Source organism: Salmo salar, chromosome 15 (assembly GCF_965601325.2).
Source record: "Salmo salar chromosome 15, fSalSal1, whole genome shotgun sequence".
Classification (NCBI taxonomy): domain Eukaryota; kingdom Metazoa; phylum Chordata; class Actinopteri; order Salmoniformes; family Salmonidae; genus Salmo; species Salmo salar.
In genome coordinates this window covers 25,289,528-25,302,550 of record NC_138305.1, presented here as the reverse complement: position 1 = coordinate 25,302,550, position 13,023 = coordinate 25,289,528, and the positions used below count along the sequence as shown (strand labels likewise).

Here is a 13,023-nt window from a genome sequence, read left to right as displayed (position 1 = left end):
AACATAACTAAAATGAAACTCACATTTCATAAAACAAATAAGACAAACATGATTTAACAAAACTAATATACCATGCTTTAGGACTTCAAATAGAGAGAAGATTATTTTCACATTACGGTTACCAGGAAAAACATGAATATAGGTAGTTATTAAAAAAAAAAAAGGTATGGTAATCACAGAGAAAATATAGAAATTCTTAAAGAAAATATACACGTAATTAGGCCAATTAGCATATAAACATATTCTGGTAGCGAGTCCAGAAGTGTTGTAAACATTCATTAGAAAACAATTCAATTCAAATTGAAATAAATCTGTCTTGAAAAGACAACCCTGTAACATATGAAATAAAAAAAACGGATCATTGAGATGGTTGAGATGTGTTCCGTATCTCATTGAAATACCACAGCGCAAAAACAAAATACCTTACAGTAGGAGACAATCTATAGGTCATTACCTGTTCAGCGTAGCATCTATTGCTATACAAATCACGATGAAGTAAAGACCCTGAAACACAAACAGCGATGCACCAAGTTAAATCATCATTTTAGATGTACATTCAATAGTAAAAAAAAAAAAAAAAAATGGTGAATCAAAACACTGTGTGTGTGTGTGTGTGTGTACAGAGCATGTTTTAAACACACAAAAAAGAGGAGAAACTGAATTTCTGAAACAAAAGGCCTTTTCCTGACACAACCAGACTTCTTTCAATACAACACATATAAAAAAAAATGTAAACCACTAGGAATCCTACAAAACAGGTAGACAGACATCAAATGGATTAACAAAAAAACACTACATCCTGAAGGAACCTGAAAACAATTTAAAATAAAAAAATAATAAAAAAAACTGGGAAATAAAAGGAGTCCTTCCTGAAGGGGATTAAAACCAAGATGATACAAGAGAAGAAGAACACACACCCAGTCTCAAACAAAGAAGCCATTTTAAAAACCTCAACCCCCACTGGTTGGTCACCATCAGGATGACTTTCAACTGCCTTTTGCTAGAGGCCAGAGGCCCATTACTCGAACTGTAGGACAGTCTCTTTTCACAGATGTGCAAATGTCCATGTCCTGAAGGTGATAGGTGAAGGAATGGAGGGAGGGAGGAGAACAAAGGAGAGCCAGGAATGGAGACGAGAGATGGAGGGAGAACATGGTGTTTAAGATGCATTTCAATACATTAGACTTCACCCAGGTGCTGAAGCATACCTCAAACCTCAAACCAAACAGTTACAGTGTGCTCAGTTGAAAACAATTATGGAAAATCTACATTATTTCCTAGTGGGTGAGGAGGGGTGGGGGGTTGATACTGAGGACTCTAAAGGGAGTGACGGGGGAGGGGGGAAAGAGTTTAGGATTCGGAAGAGACTACAGACAAGAGAGCATTTCAGTTTGTTACAGGGACACCCTTCTGCTTAAAGCTAGTGTAACAGAGTGTATGACCACCATTACACTAAGTGTCCTCTCTCAGCCATGTCGCTCAGCCATGCCCTCAGCCATGCCCTCAGCCATGACGCTCAGCCATGCCCTCAGCCATGCCCTCAGCCATGTACCAGTGGCACTCCGTGATGCAGGGCTCTCTTCCACATATAGTAGGTGGAGCGGGGAGTCAGGGGGAAGAAGGACCTGAACTCTTTGAATGTGGGGAAGGACTTCTCCTCGAAGCGTTGCTGCAGGAAGACTTTGGCCTTGGCCTTGAAGTTGGCCAGGGCCACCAGATCCATCACAAACATCTGGTCGTCTGTGGGAACGGCGGCGGCGGCGGACATCTTGGTTGGGTTGGGGAGGGGGGTGTCGAAGGCAGATGTCACGGTGACGGGGCCTCTCAGATCCTCTGTTCGGTCCCCCTCAAAGGAGAACACGTCCTGAATTGGAGCCTTTGTCTTTATGTCACACTCTGCCATCATCATCCCATTCTCTTTCACTGCGTTGTTGTTGTTGTTCTCTATAATAATCTCAGACGTGTCCATCTCTAGAGACGGGGTGGTGATTTCCTCCTTCCTGGTTCCACTGGGGCCGTTACGCCACAGCCAATAGAAACAGAGGGACAGGGAGGGGTACTTCACTCTGAACCTAGACAGAGGCCATTTTGACCTCCACACCTTCACCTTGGCAGCTTCTCTGAGCTTCTTCCTGCGTAGGAACACCATCCTGAACCCTTTATGGTTGTTTCTATAGATCTTAACTCTGGGGAAGACCGTGGCAGCATGACCATGGCTCTCAGTCCCCCCGATAGGGGACAGACCACCAGTTGGACTACTCTTATCCGTGTCCAAGCTGTTTTCACTGCTTCCGACCTTGTAGCCACGGTTAAATAGCATGGCCTCTCTCCTCCAGTTGTAGTAAGTCGACCTGGATCAAATCAAACTTTAGTTAAATTGAATGTTAAAATTGCAACACACTTTACAGTAAATCAATAAAATGAAGGCAATAAAATGGATGAATGCAAGATTTAAAAAAAAAAAACGTCTAAAATAACAGTAAACTATTTTATTAAAGGCTGAGCTAAATATCAGTAAACTATTTTATTAAAGGCTGAGCTAAATAACAGTAAATTATTGTATTAAAGGCTGAGCTAAATAACAGTAAAATCCTTGTAGGTGACCTGGAGATCCCAGGGAAGCTCCTCTTGAAGATGCGGAAGGGGAACGATGTATTCCTAGCGATGCAGTTCTGAAGAACCTTCTTGGCCTCCTGCATCAGTGCCATGTTTTGGGCTCGCTCTCCATCCATCTTATCATTGTTGTAGTTCAGGCCGAACAGACTGGCCACGCTGTCGTGATGCTCTGTGTCTGGCTCTACCTCGTGGTCTTCCACCTGCCCGAGCTTGGACTCTGGGGAGGACCAGGACTCCTGCTCCGTGCTGTCCCCTGGACTCACCTCGCCCGTGGAGAACGTGGAGAAACTACCGCCAGATGAGATCAGCTCGTGCTTCCATGCATAGTAGGTGGACCTGGAGATCTCAGGGAAGAACTCTTTGAACTGATGCAGAGGGATGAGCTTCCCTTCCAGATAGCACGCTTGGAGGAAGTGTTTGGCCTCGTACCTTGATAGAAAAAGATCAGATTAAAAATAGTTATTCGATGTCAGCAGAAACATACAGCTAAATAAACAATAAAAGACAAAGAAGTGTGAATGTGCCAGAGTGCCATGATTTGAATCAGACAGTATTTTTGATTTGACCTACAACAGACAGGAAACTGTACGAGAGTTGTACCTGGCAGCAGATCTTTTGCGGTGTTCCTGCGTCTGCCGTCTCCAGCGGTAGAAGGTACTCTTGGTGATGTTGTACTTTTCCTTCAGACTGGAGTAGGACAGGTGAGAGTCCTGGTTGAGAAGCTCCAGTGTCTTCAGAGGGGGGGACCCTCTGCTCGTCGTTAGGACTGCCCATCTGGAGGTCACTAGAATGGACTAATGCTACAAAGACTCTAGGTCTGAACCTGGAAGATCCCCCCTCCAGCTCTCCGGACCACATGATGTGTATAGTGATAGGATCCGTGTCTTTGGGGTAGGACCTCGGTCTTATCAGGCGGTTGAAGTAGGGTCGTATCTTGAGGTTGTACATGGGGTAGATAGAATAGATGTTATACTGGAGGACGGAGGAAAGAGCGTAGAGGTGCCACATGTTAGCATAGGAGCCAGGGAAGCAAGAGGCTTTGACGTCGGCGTCGAAGATAGCTTCGAGGACTGAGAGGGGGAGGTTGAGCATGTCCTGGGACTCCTCGGCACACAGGCTGAACCTGGCTGCCTGCAGCATCACCTTCGAGTCGATCATACCACCCAGGTAGTATCTCTTCCACAGCAGCATCTCCACCACCGTACGTACCTGGAGGAAATGGAGTTCAGGTGTTGTCACATACTTAGTGTATCTTTTTAAATGCACACACACACACACACACACACACACACACACACACACACACACACACACACACACACACACACACACACAAAAATGAGATTTAAATTTCTTAGTAGCTCTTATCTACAAACAATTTACAAACTAGGAAATGCAAACAAATCCACATAATAAATACAATATCGTAGTTGAAACTCAGATGTTGCATATGATTGAAACATTACATTTACATTTTAGTCATTTAGCAGACGCTCTTATCCAGAGCGACTTACAGTAGTGAATGCATACATTTCATTTCATGCATTTTTATTTTGTTTTTATTTTTTTGTGCTGGCCCCCGTGGGAATCGAACACACAACCCTGGCGTTGCAAACACCATGCTCTACCAACTGAGCCACAGAGAAGGCCAGTGCCAATCTTTCCTCACCTGTAGCTCCAGACTGAGAATAGTAGTCCCCACTAGCAACATGCTGGCTGCATCAAACAGCAGGTTCCCCTCTCCCTTACAGACCAGAGGTAGGAGGCCTCCGGGGGCGTCAGCAGGGTACAGGCTATGGGCCACGCCGTCGATGCCTGCCCAGTCAGGGAACTCATGGCAGGGTGAGTAAGGCAGGGTGAAGGGGGCCAGGACCTGGTGGACCTCCAGTGCTACCCTGGTGAGTGCGTCCAGGCCGGAGCTCTCTGTGGCATCCTGCAGCTCCCCTAGGACTGAGAGTACCACCTCCTTCCTCTGAATCATACCTGCCGGGACACAGAGACAAAACTGAGATAGTTCATTTGAACATGAACTCGAAGCCATACAAAAGCAGATGCACAGGAAAGGTTCAGAAGCTGCCTACTAGATTACTTTAATCACATTGAAGGGGGGGGGGGAATGAATGTAATTCTGAACCTACATGAAGAATGTTCTATCTAGAACAGACAAAAAACCCAAAAAGCTGCCTATGGGTTTGACTTAATGGGCCCTGAAGAGACATGCATTTATAACTGACTGAATGTGATTGAATTCTAGTGTTCCTGGGCCTATTTACAGAAAGCTGGACCAGTCAAGATTAAAATAGATTTCTTTTTGCGGCATGTGTTCGCAAAAATATAATAGCTGCACATGTTCAAACTAACAAACAGTACCATGTCTGAGACGTATTGCTGTAAGCTTAGTGAAGGCATATTGATATGCATGTGACAATTTTTTTTATTTTTATGTTTAAAATGATATACATAGTTTTTTTTAAATAGGTATGTGTACATTGTGTAAAATATGTGTATTGTGTTGTGTAAAACATCCTAGCAGTTTCCGCTGAGAGAAAAGTTGCCATACTAAATTAATTACGCAATTATTTCATCTTAATATAGCCAACGACGCACGAAGGTTTGGTACGTAACACAAGACGACGTGTGGCGAACAGCAGAACTGAGTCACTACGCTCCAAATTCACCAAAATAATAATTTTGTAACAAAATGTCGAAAAGAAGAATCAATTGAAACCAATACTATACTAATGAAAATAGAAGACTTTTGTGATTGATTCGTGATCATCAAACGCACCATCAACCAACTGTTGTACCACGTTTTCTTCTGATTACACCTATGCAGTACGTTGTTCATTGATACAATAGTAATTTGGGTACGTTCCTTACCTGAAGTATTTGGTATAAAATCGTTTTCCAAGAGGAGGTCACTCACTATAGGAGTGGTAAAGCGCACAGCATAGAGCCTTCGTTCCAGCTTCTCTCACAGGTGACTTAGTAATTCCATTATGTGTCCATGGAACAATGTGCTTTACGTGCCTGCACGGATTCCTGCCGACTTGGGTTCACTCCAGATAGGACACTTTGAAGAGAGATTTAGGAGTGATAAGGCCGACCTCTCTTCAGGAAATTGTCAATCGCCGCCGACCAGTTTTTTTTGTTGTCTGTGGTTTGAGAAAACACCGCCCTCTTGGCCCCCCACGCAGGGCCAGGGTCAATTTCAATGTGAAGTGTTAACAAAAGCCCTGGTGTCAACGGCTATCGGTAGAACAACAGATATATACGTGGAAGTATCGGCTTGTTGGCTATCTTGATATCCCCCCCCAACCCAATATCAACATTCTTTGTAAAATAAACTTGATTTACTGAGTCAATTTCTCCTTGTACACCACACGATTTTGTATACAGTGCATTTCAATCACAGATGAATGCAGTTGTTGCATAAAACCGACGTGGGGTAGACCTAGTATAGTAAATTAAATCTGGGACACAACAGTATTTTATTTTTCGTATATATTCATTTCTGGGTGTCCATTATCCATTTGGTATTATACGTTACGAATTACAATTCGTACAATATGTAACGAATTTTTCAAAAACATATGTAATGTTAGGAATTCCAATTGGTTGTGGGTAATGTTAGCTAGGTTAGGGGAACGGTTAGCTAACATGCTAAGTAGTTGCAAAGTAGCTAAAAAAAAAAGTAGTAATTAGTACTAAAGTTATCTGTGATGAGATTCAAACACGCAACCTTTGGGTGGCTAGACATCCCTCCTAACTTTAGAAAACTGTGTAGGCTGCTACACACAAATGCATTATGAAGAAAATCCTGTGGTGGACGAGAACAACTTGACTTTTTTTTTACCAGTTCGTTTTAGGGCCCAAAATGCTCTCCAATGCATGATATACACGTGTTGTTGTTTTTTACTGATATCCAGCTTGTATTCAATAGCTTATACAGTAACCTATATTCATTATTATTATTGACTTTTTCTGGACTTCCTGACATCTAAAGGTCTCAGTCTCTGGTCAGCTCATAGAGAACAGGCTACTCTGGCAAATGGTGCTCTTAAAAAAAAGATTAGTTAGATCGAAGCTGAATCAGATCTACAAGCCCACTGGAGTTACAGACGGCAGATTTTGTGTTGTTTGTGGTGACATGGCATCAACCCTTTCTCCTCAGATAAGGCCCTCATAGAAATGCAGAAATGTGACTTCACTGTGTTCTTTCTAAAGTTTAGAATCTAAACTAAAATATTCTCTGCACAGTCTTTCTCTCTCTCTCGCTCTCTCTCTCTCTCTCTCTCTCTCTCTCTCTCTCTCTCACTCACTTGTTGCAGTCATTGTTAGTCTGCTGAACTCTCCCATTACCTCGTTAGACCAGTATCACTCTCCTGTACTGAACAGACTAGAGTATAGGGCAGAGTACTGGATACAGTAGGTGTTTGTGGATTGGAGTGTGGATGTACAGACAAGGCGTGGAGGTGTGGAGCAGCACGTCTGCCTGTTTCTCACACTTCTCCTGACTCTCCCTCAATTCAATTCAAAGAGGCTTTATTGGCATGGGAAACATGTGTTTACATTGCCAAAGCAAGTGAAATAGATAATAAACAAAAGTGAAATAAACAATAAAAAATGAACAGTAAACATTATGCTCACAAAAGTTCCAAAAGAATAAAGACATTTCAAATGTTATATTATGTCTACATACAGTGTTGTAATGATGTGCAAATAGTTAAAGTACAAAAGGGAAAATAATAAACATATATATTTGATTTGATATATATATATATATATATGTGTATATGTGTATATGTGTATGTGTGTTGTATTTACAATGTTGTTGGTTCTTCACTGGTTGCCCTTTTCTTTTGGCAACAGGTCAACAGGTGATGGCACACTGTGGTATTTAACCCAATAGATATGGGAGTTTATCAAAAATTGTTTTCTAATTCTTTGTGGGTCTGTGTAATCTGAGGGAAATATGTGTCTCTAATATGGTTATACATCTGGCAGGAGGTTAGGAAGTGCAGCTCAGTTTCCACCTCATTTTGTGGGCAGTGTGCACGTAGCACCTGTCTTCTCTTGAGAGCCAGGTCTGTCTACGGAGGCCTTTCTCAATAGCAAGGCTATGCTCACTGAGTCTGTACATAGTCAAAGATGTCCTTAAGTTTGGGTCAGTCACAGTGGTCAGGTATTCTGTCACTGTGTACTCTCTGTTTAAGGCCAAATAGCGTTCTAGTTTGCTCAGTTTTTTTTGTTAATTCTTTCCAATGTGTCAAGTTATTATCATTTTCTTTTCTCATGATTTGGTTGGGTCTAATTGTGTTGCTGTCCTGGGGCTCTGTTGGGTCTGTTCGTGTTTGTGAACAGAGCCCCAGGACCAGATTGCTTAGGGGACTCTTCTCCAGGTTCATCTCTCTGTGGGTGATGGCTTTGTTATGGAAGGTTTGGGAATCGCTTCCTTTTAGGTGGTTGTAGAATTTAACAGCTCTTTTCTGGATTTTGATAATTAGCGGGTATCGGCCAAATTATGCTCTGCATGTATTATTTGGTGATTCAAGTATTTTTAGATGGATCCTAATTGGTATGTCAAATTTTATGTTCCTTTTGATGGCATAGAAGGCCCTTCTTGCCTTCTCTCTCAGACTGTTCACAGCTTTTTGGAAGTTACATGTGGCACTGATGTTTAGGCCGAGGTATTTATATATATATTTTTTGTATTCGTAGTCCTGGCAACTGGATCTTTTTTAGAACACCATTATTTTTTATCTTACTGAGATTTACTGTCAGGGCCCAGGTCCAGGTCTGGCAGAATCTGTGCAAAATATCTAGGTGCTGCTGTAGGCCCTCCTTGGTTGGGGACAGAAGCACCAGATAATCAGAAAACAGTAAACATTTGACTTCTGATTCTAGTAGGGTGAGGCCAGGTGCTGCTTTTTTTAAATCAACAAAGCACGAGAAGACTTAGCCTTTTGTTTTCGTTTGTTTGTCAATTAGGGTGTGCAAGGGTGATTATGTGGTCTGCCGTATGGTAATTTGTTAAAAAAAACAATTTTGACATTTGCTCAGTACATTGTTTTCGCTGAGGAAATGTACAAGTCTGCTGTTAATGATAATGCAGAGGATTTCCCCAAGGTTGCTGTTAACGCATATCCCACATTAGTTATTGGGGTCAAATTTGTCTCCACTTTTGTGGATTGGGGAAGATGCCAGAGCTGAGGATGATGTTAAAGAGTTTAACGTATAGCCAATTGGAATTTGTGCTCTGTATATTTGATCATTTCATTAAGGATACCATCAACCCCAAAGGCCTTTTAGGGTTGTAGGGTTTGTATTTTGTCCTGTAGTTCATTCAATGTAATTGGAGAATCCAGTGGGTTCTGGTAGTCTTTAATAGTTGATTCTAAGATTTGTATTCGACCATGTATATTTTTTTTGCTGTTTGCTCTTTGTTATAGAGCCAAATAGTTTTGGAGAAGTCGTTTATCCATACATCTCCATTATCGGATAGATAACCTTTTGTGTTGTTGTTGTTTGTTTAGAGTTTTCAAATGTTCTGTCTCTTCTCGTCTCTTTCTCTCTCTCTCTCTCTCTCTCTCTCTCTCTCTCTCTCTCTCTCTCTCTCTTCTCTCTCTCTCTCTCTCTCTCTCTCTCTCTCTCTCTCTCTCTCTCTCTCTCTCTTTCTGCACACGTTACACAACAGCTCTGGTCAACCACATTCAAATCCACAGCCCCATTGTGAAGTAAATACCTAATTACAAACACACACACCTCTACAAAATGACACACACACACACACCTCTACAAAATTACACACAAACACACTTACACCTCTACAAAATGACACACACCTCTACAAAATGACACACAAACACACACACCTCTACAAAATGACACACACACACACCTCTACAAAATTACACACAAACACACTTACACCTCTACAAAATGACACACACCTCTACAAAATGACACACAAACACACACACCTCTACAAAATGACACACACCTCTACAAAATTACACACACACACCTCTACAAAATTACACACAAACACACTTACACCTCTACAAAATGACACACACACACACACACACACACACACACACACACACACACACACACACACACCCCCCCCCCTCTACAAAACGATGCACACAGTAAATGTGATTTCTACATGTACTTAGGTATCAAAAGTAAAAGTACAAGTGTGAACATTTAAAATTCCTTCTGTTAAGCAAAGCAGATGGCCACATTTTCTAGTTTTTAATTATTTACGGATAGCCAGGGTGCATGCTCCAACTCAGACATCATTTACAAACCAAGCATGTGTTTAGTGAGTCCTCCAGATCAGAGGCAGTAGGGATGACCAGGGATGTTCTCTGTTTAGTGAGTCCTCCAGATCAGAGGCAGTAGGGATGACCAGGGATGTTCTCTGTTTAGTGAGTCCTCCAGATCAGAGGCAGTAGGGATGACCAGGGATGTTCTCTGTTTAGTGAGTCCTCCAGATCAGAGGCAGTAGGGATGACCAGGGATGTTCTCTGTTTAGTGAGTCCTCCAGATCAGAGGCAGTAGGGATGACCAGGGATGTTCTCTGTTTAGTGAGTCCTCCAGATCAGAGGCAGTAGGGATGACTAGGGATGTTCTCTTGAAAAGTGTGTGAATTGGACCATTCTCCTGTCCTGCTAAGCATTCAAAATGTAACTAATACTTTTGGTTGTCAGGGAAAATGTATGGAGTAAAAAGTACATTATTTTCTTTAGGAATGTAATGAAGTAAAAGTTGGCCAAAAAATATTAATAGTAAAGTAAAAAAAAAAAATACTTAAGTCAAAAATTACACACACTCACCACCCTCCAGGACTTGAGCATGTGTCTCTTCTCTGTCCACTGCCGCAATGGGTAGACGAGCTGGTCCCTGGATGGTCTGGTGACTGGATGGTCTGGTCCCTGGATGGTCTGGTGACTGGATGGTCTGGTCCCTGGATGGTCTGGTCCTTGGATGGTCTGGTCCCTGGATGGCCTGGTCCCTGGATGGTCTGGTCCCTGGATGGTCTGGTCCCTGGATCGTCTGGTCCCTGGATGGTCTGGTGATTGGATGGTCTGGTCCCTGGATGGCCTGGCCCCTGGATGGCCTGGTCCCTGGATGGTCTGGTCCCTGGATGGTCTGGTGACTGGATGGTCTGGTGACTGGATGGTCTGGTGACTGGATGGTCTGGTCCCTGGATGGTCTGGTGACTGGATGGTCTGGTCCCCGGATGGCCTGGTCCCCGGATGGTCTGGTCCCCGGATGGTCTGGTCTCCGGATGGTCTGGTCCCTGGATGGTCTGGTCCCTGGATGGTCTGGTCCCTGGATGGTCTGGTGATTGGATGGTCTGGTCCCTGGATGGCCTGGCCCCTGGATGGTCTGGTCCCTGGATGGTCTGGTGATTGGATGGTCTGGTCCCTGGATGGCCTGGCCCCTGGATGGTCTGGTCCCTGGATGGTCTGGTCCCTGGATGGTCTGGTGACTGGATGGTCTGGTCCCTGGATGGCCTGGTCCCTGGATGGTCTGGTGATTGGATGGTCTGGTCCCTGGATGGCCTGGCCCCTGGATGGCCTGGTCCCTGGATGGTCTGGTGACTGGATGGTCTGGTGATTGGATGGTCTGGTCCCTGGATGGCCTGGCCCCTGGATGGCCTGGTCCCTGGATGGTCTGGTGACTGGGGTTCAAGGGGTTGACCTGCAGTTTATCTGCTACATGGAGGGAGATAGAGATTATACATGCTGGCTGGAATTTCACTTGGGGTTTGGTTAAACCACTGTTATCTGTACACGGAGGGAGATAGAGATTACCCATGCTGGCTGGAATTTCACTGTTGGTTTGGTTAAACCACTGTTATTTGCTACCTGCTTTAATACTGATGGATGGATGTGGATATTCATATTTCAGGAAATACTTTATTCAGGAGAGTCTAAACCTGTTATATTGTATATGCTGTCTCTCTCCCCCTCTACCCCTCGCTGTCTCTCTCTCCCCCTCTACCTCTCGCTGTCTCTCTCTCCCCCTCTCGCTGTCTCTCTCTCCCCCTCTCGCTGTCTCTCTCTCCCCCTCTCGCCGTCTCTCTCCCCCTCTCGCTCTCTCTCTCCCCCCCCCCCTCTCGCTGTCTCTCTCTCCCTCTCTCGCTGTCTCTCTCTCCCCCTCTCGCTGTCTCTCTCTCCCCCTCTCGCCGTCTCTCTCCCCCTCTCGCTCTCTCTCTCCCCCTCCCCTCTCGCTGTCTCTCTCTCCCCCTCTCGCTGTCTCTCTCTCCCCCTCTCACCGTCTCTCTCTCCCCCTCTCGCTGTCTCTCTCTCTCCCCCTCTACCTCTCTCTGTCTTTCTCTCCCCCTCTACCTCTCTCTGTCTTTCTCTCCCCCTCTACCTCTCGCTGTGTCTCCCCCTCTACCTCTCGCTGTTTCTCACTCTCTCTTTTGATTTGACTGGTATTGATGTGTGATGGTACGCTGTGGTTAAAGATTGATTCAATAACTCTGTTCAAATCCCTCACATCCAAATAACATATTAAATAGTAAAGGGGCCTATCAGTAGAAGACTCTGACTCTGACACATCAAACCACATTTTAGTTGTCCCATACACCGAATACAACAGGTGTAGACTATACTGTGAAAGGCTTGCTGACGAGCCCTTAACCAATGATGCAGAGTTTAAAGGAGTACCAGTACCAGATCAATGTGGAGCTATATACAGGGAGTACCAGATCAATGTGGAGTTATATACAGGGAGTACCAGTACCAGATCAATGTGGAGCTATATACAGGGAGTACCAGTACCAGATCAATGTGGAGCTATATACAGGGAGTACCAGTACCAGATCAATGTGGAGCTATATACAGGGAGTACCAGTACCAGATCAATGTGAAGCTATATACAGGGAGTACCAGTACCAGATCAATGTGGAGCTATATACAGGGAGTACCAGTACCAGATCAATGTGGAGCTATATACAGGAAGTACCAGTACCAGATCAATGTGGAGTTATATACAGGGAGTACCAGTACCAGATCAATGTGGAGTTATATACAGGGAGTACCAGTATCAGATCAATGTGGAGCTATATACAGGAAGTACCAGATCAATGTGGAGCTATATACAGGAAGTACCAGATCAATGTGGAGCTCTATACAGGAAGTACCAGATCAATGTGGAGTTATATACAGGGAGTACCAGATCAATGTGGAGTTATATACAGGGAGTACCAGTACCAGATCAATGTGGAGCTATATACAGGGAGTACCAGTACCAGATCAATGTGGAGCTATATACAGGGAGTACCAGTACCAGATCAATGTGGAGCTATATACAGGAAGTACCAGATCAATGTGGAGCTATATACAGGGAGTACCAGTACCAGATCAATATGGAGCTATATACAGG

General features: G+C 43.9%; 1 protein-coding gene across 1 annotated transcript; it reads right to left on the bottom strand.

Moving 5' to 3' along the window:
• Positions 1–1,540: 1,540 nt before the first annotated feature.
• vrtn (vertebrae development associated) lies at positions 1,541–6,011 on the bottom strand. Its single transcript, XM_014143747.3, is given in 6 exon segments — positions 1,541–2,351; positions 2,605–3,045; positions 3,217–3,357; positions 3,359–3,825; positions 4,286–4,599; positions 5,497–6,011. Coding segments are annotated over 5 exon segments (2,172 nt in total). The 5' UTR covers positions 4,598–4,599; positions 5,497–6,011.
• Positions 6,012–13,023: the final 7,012 nt, after the last annotated feature.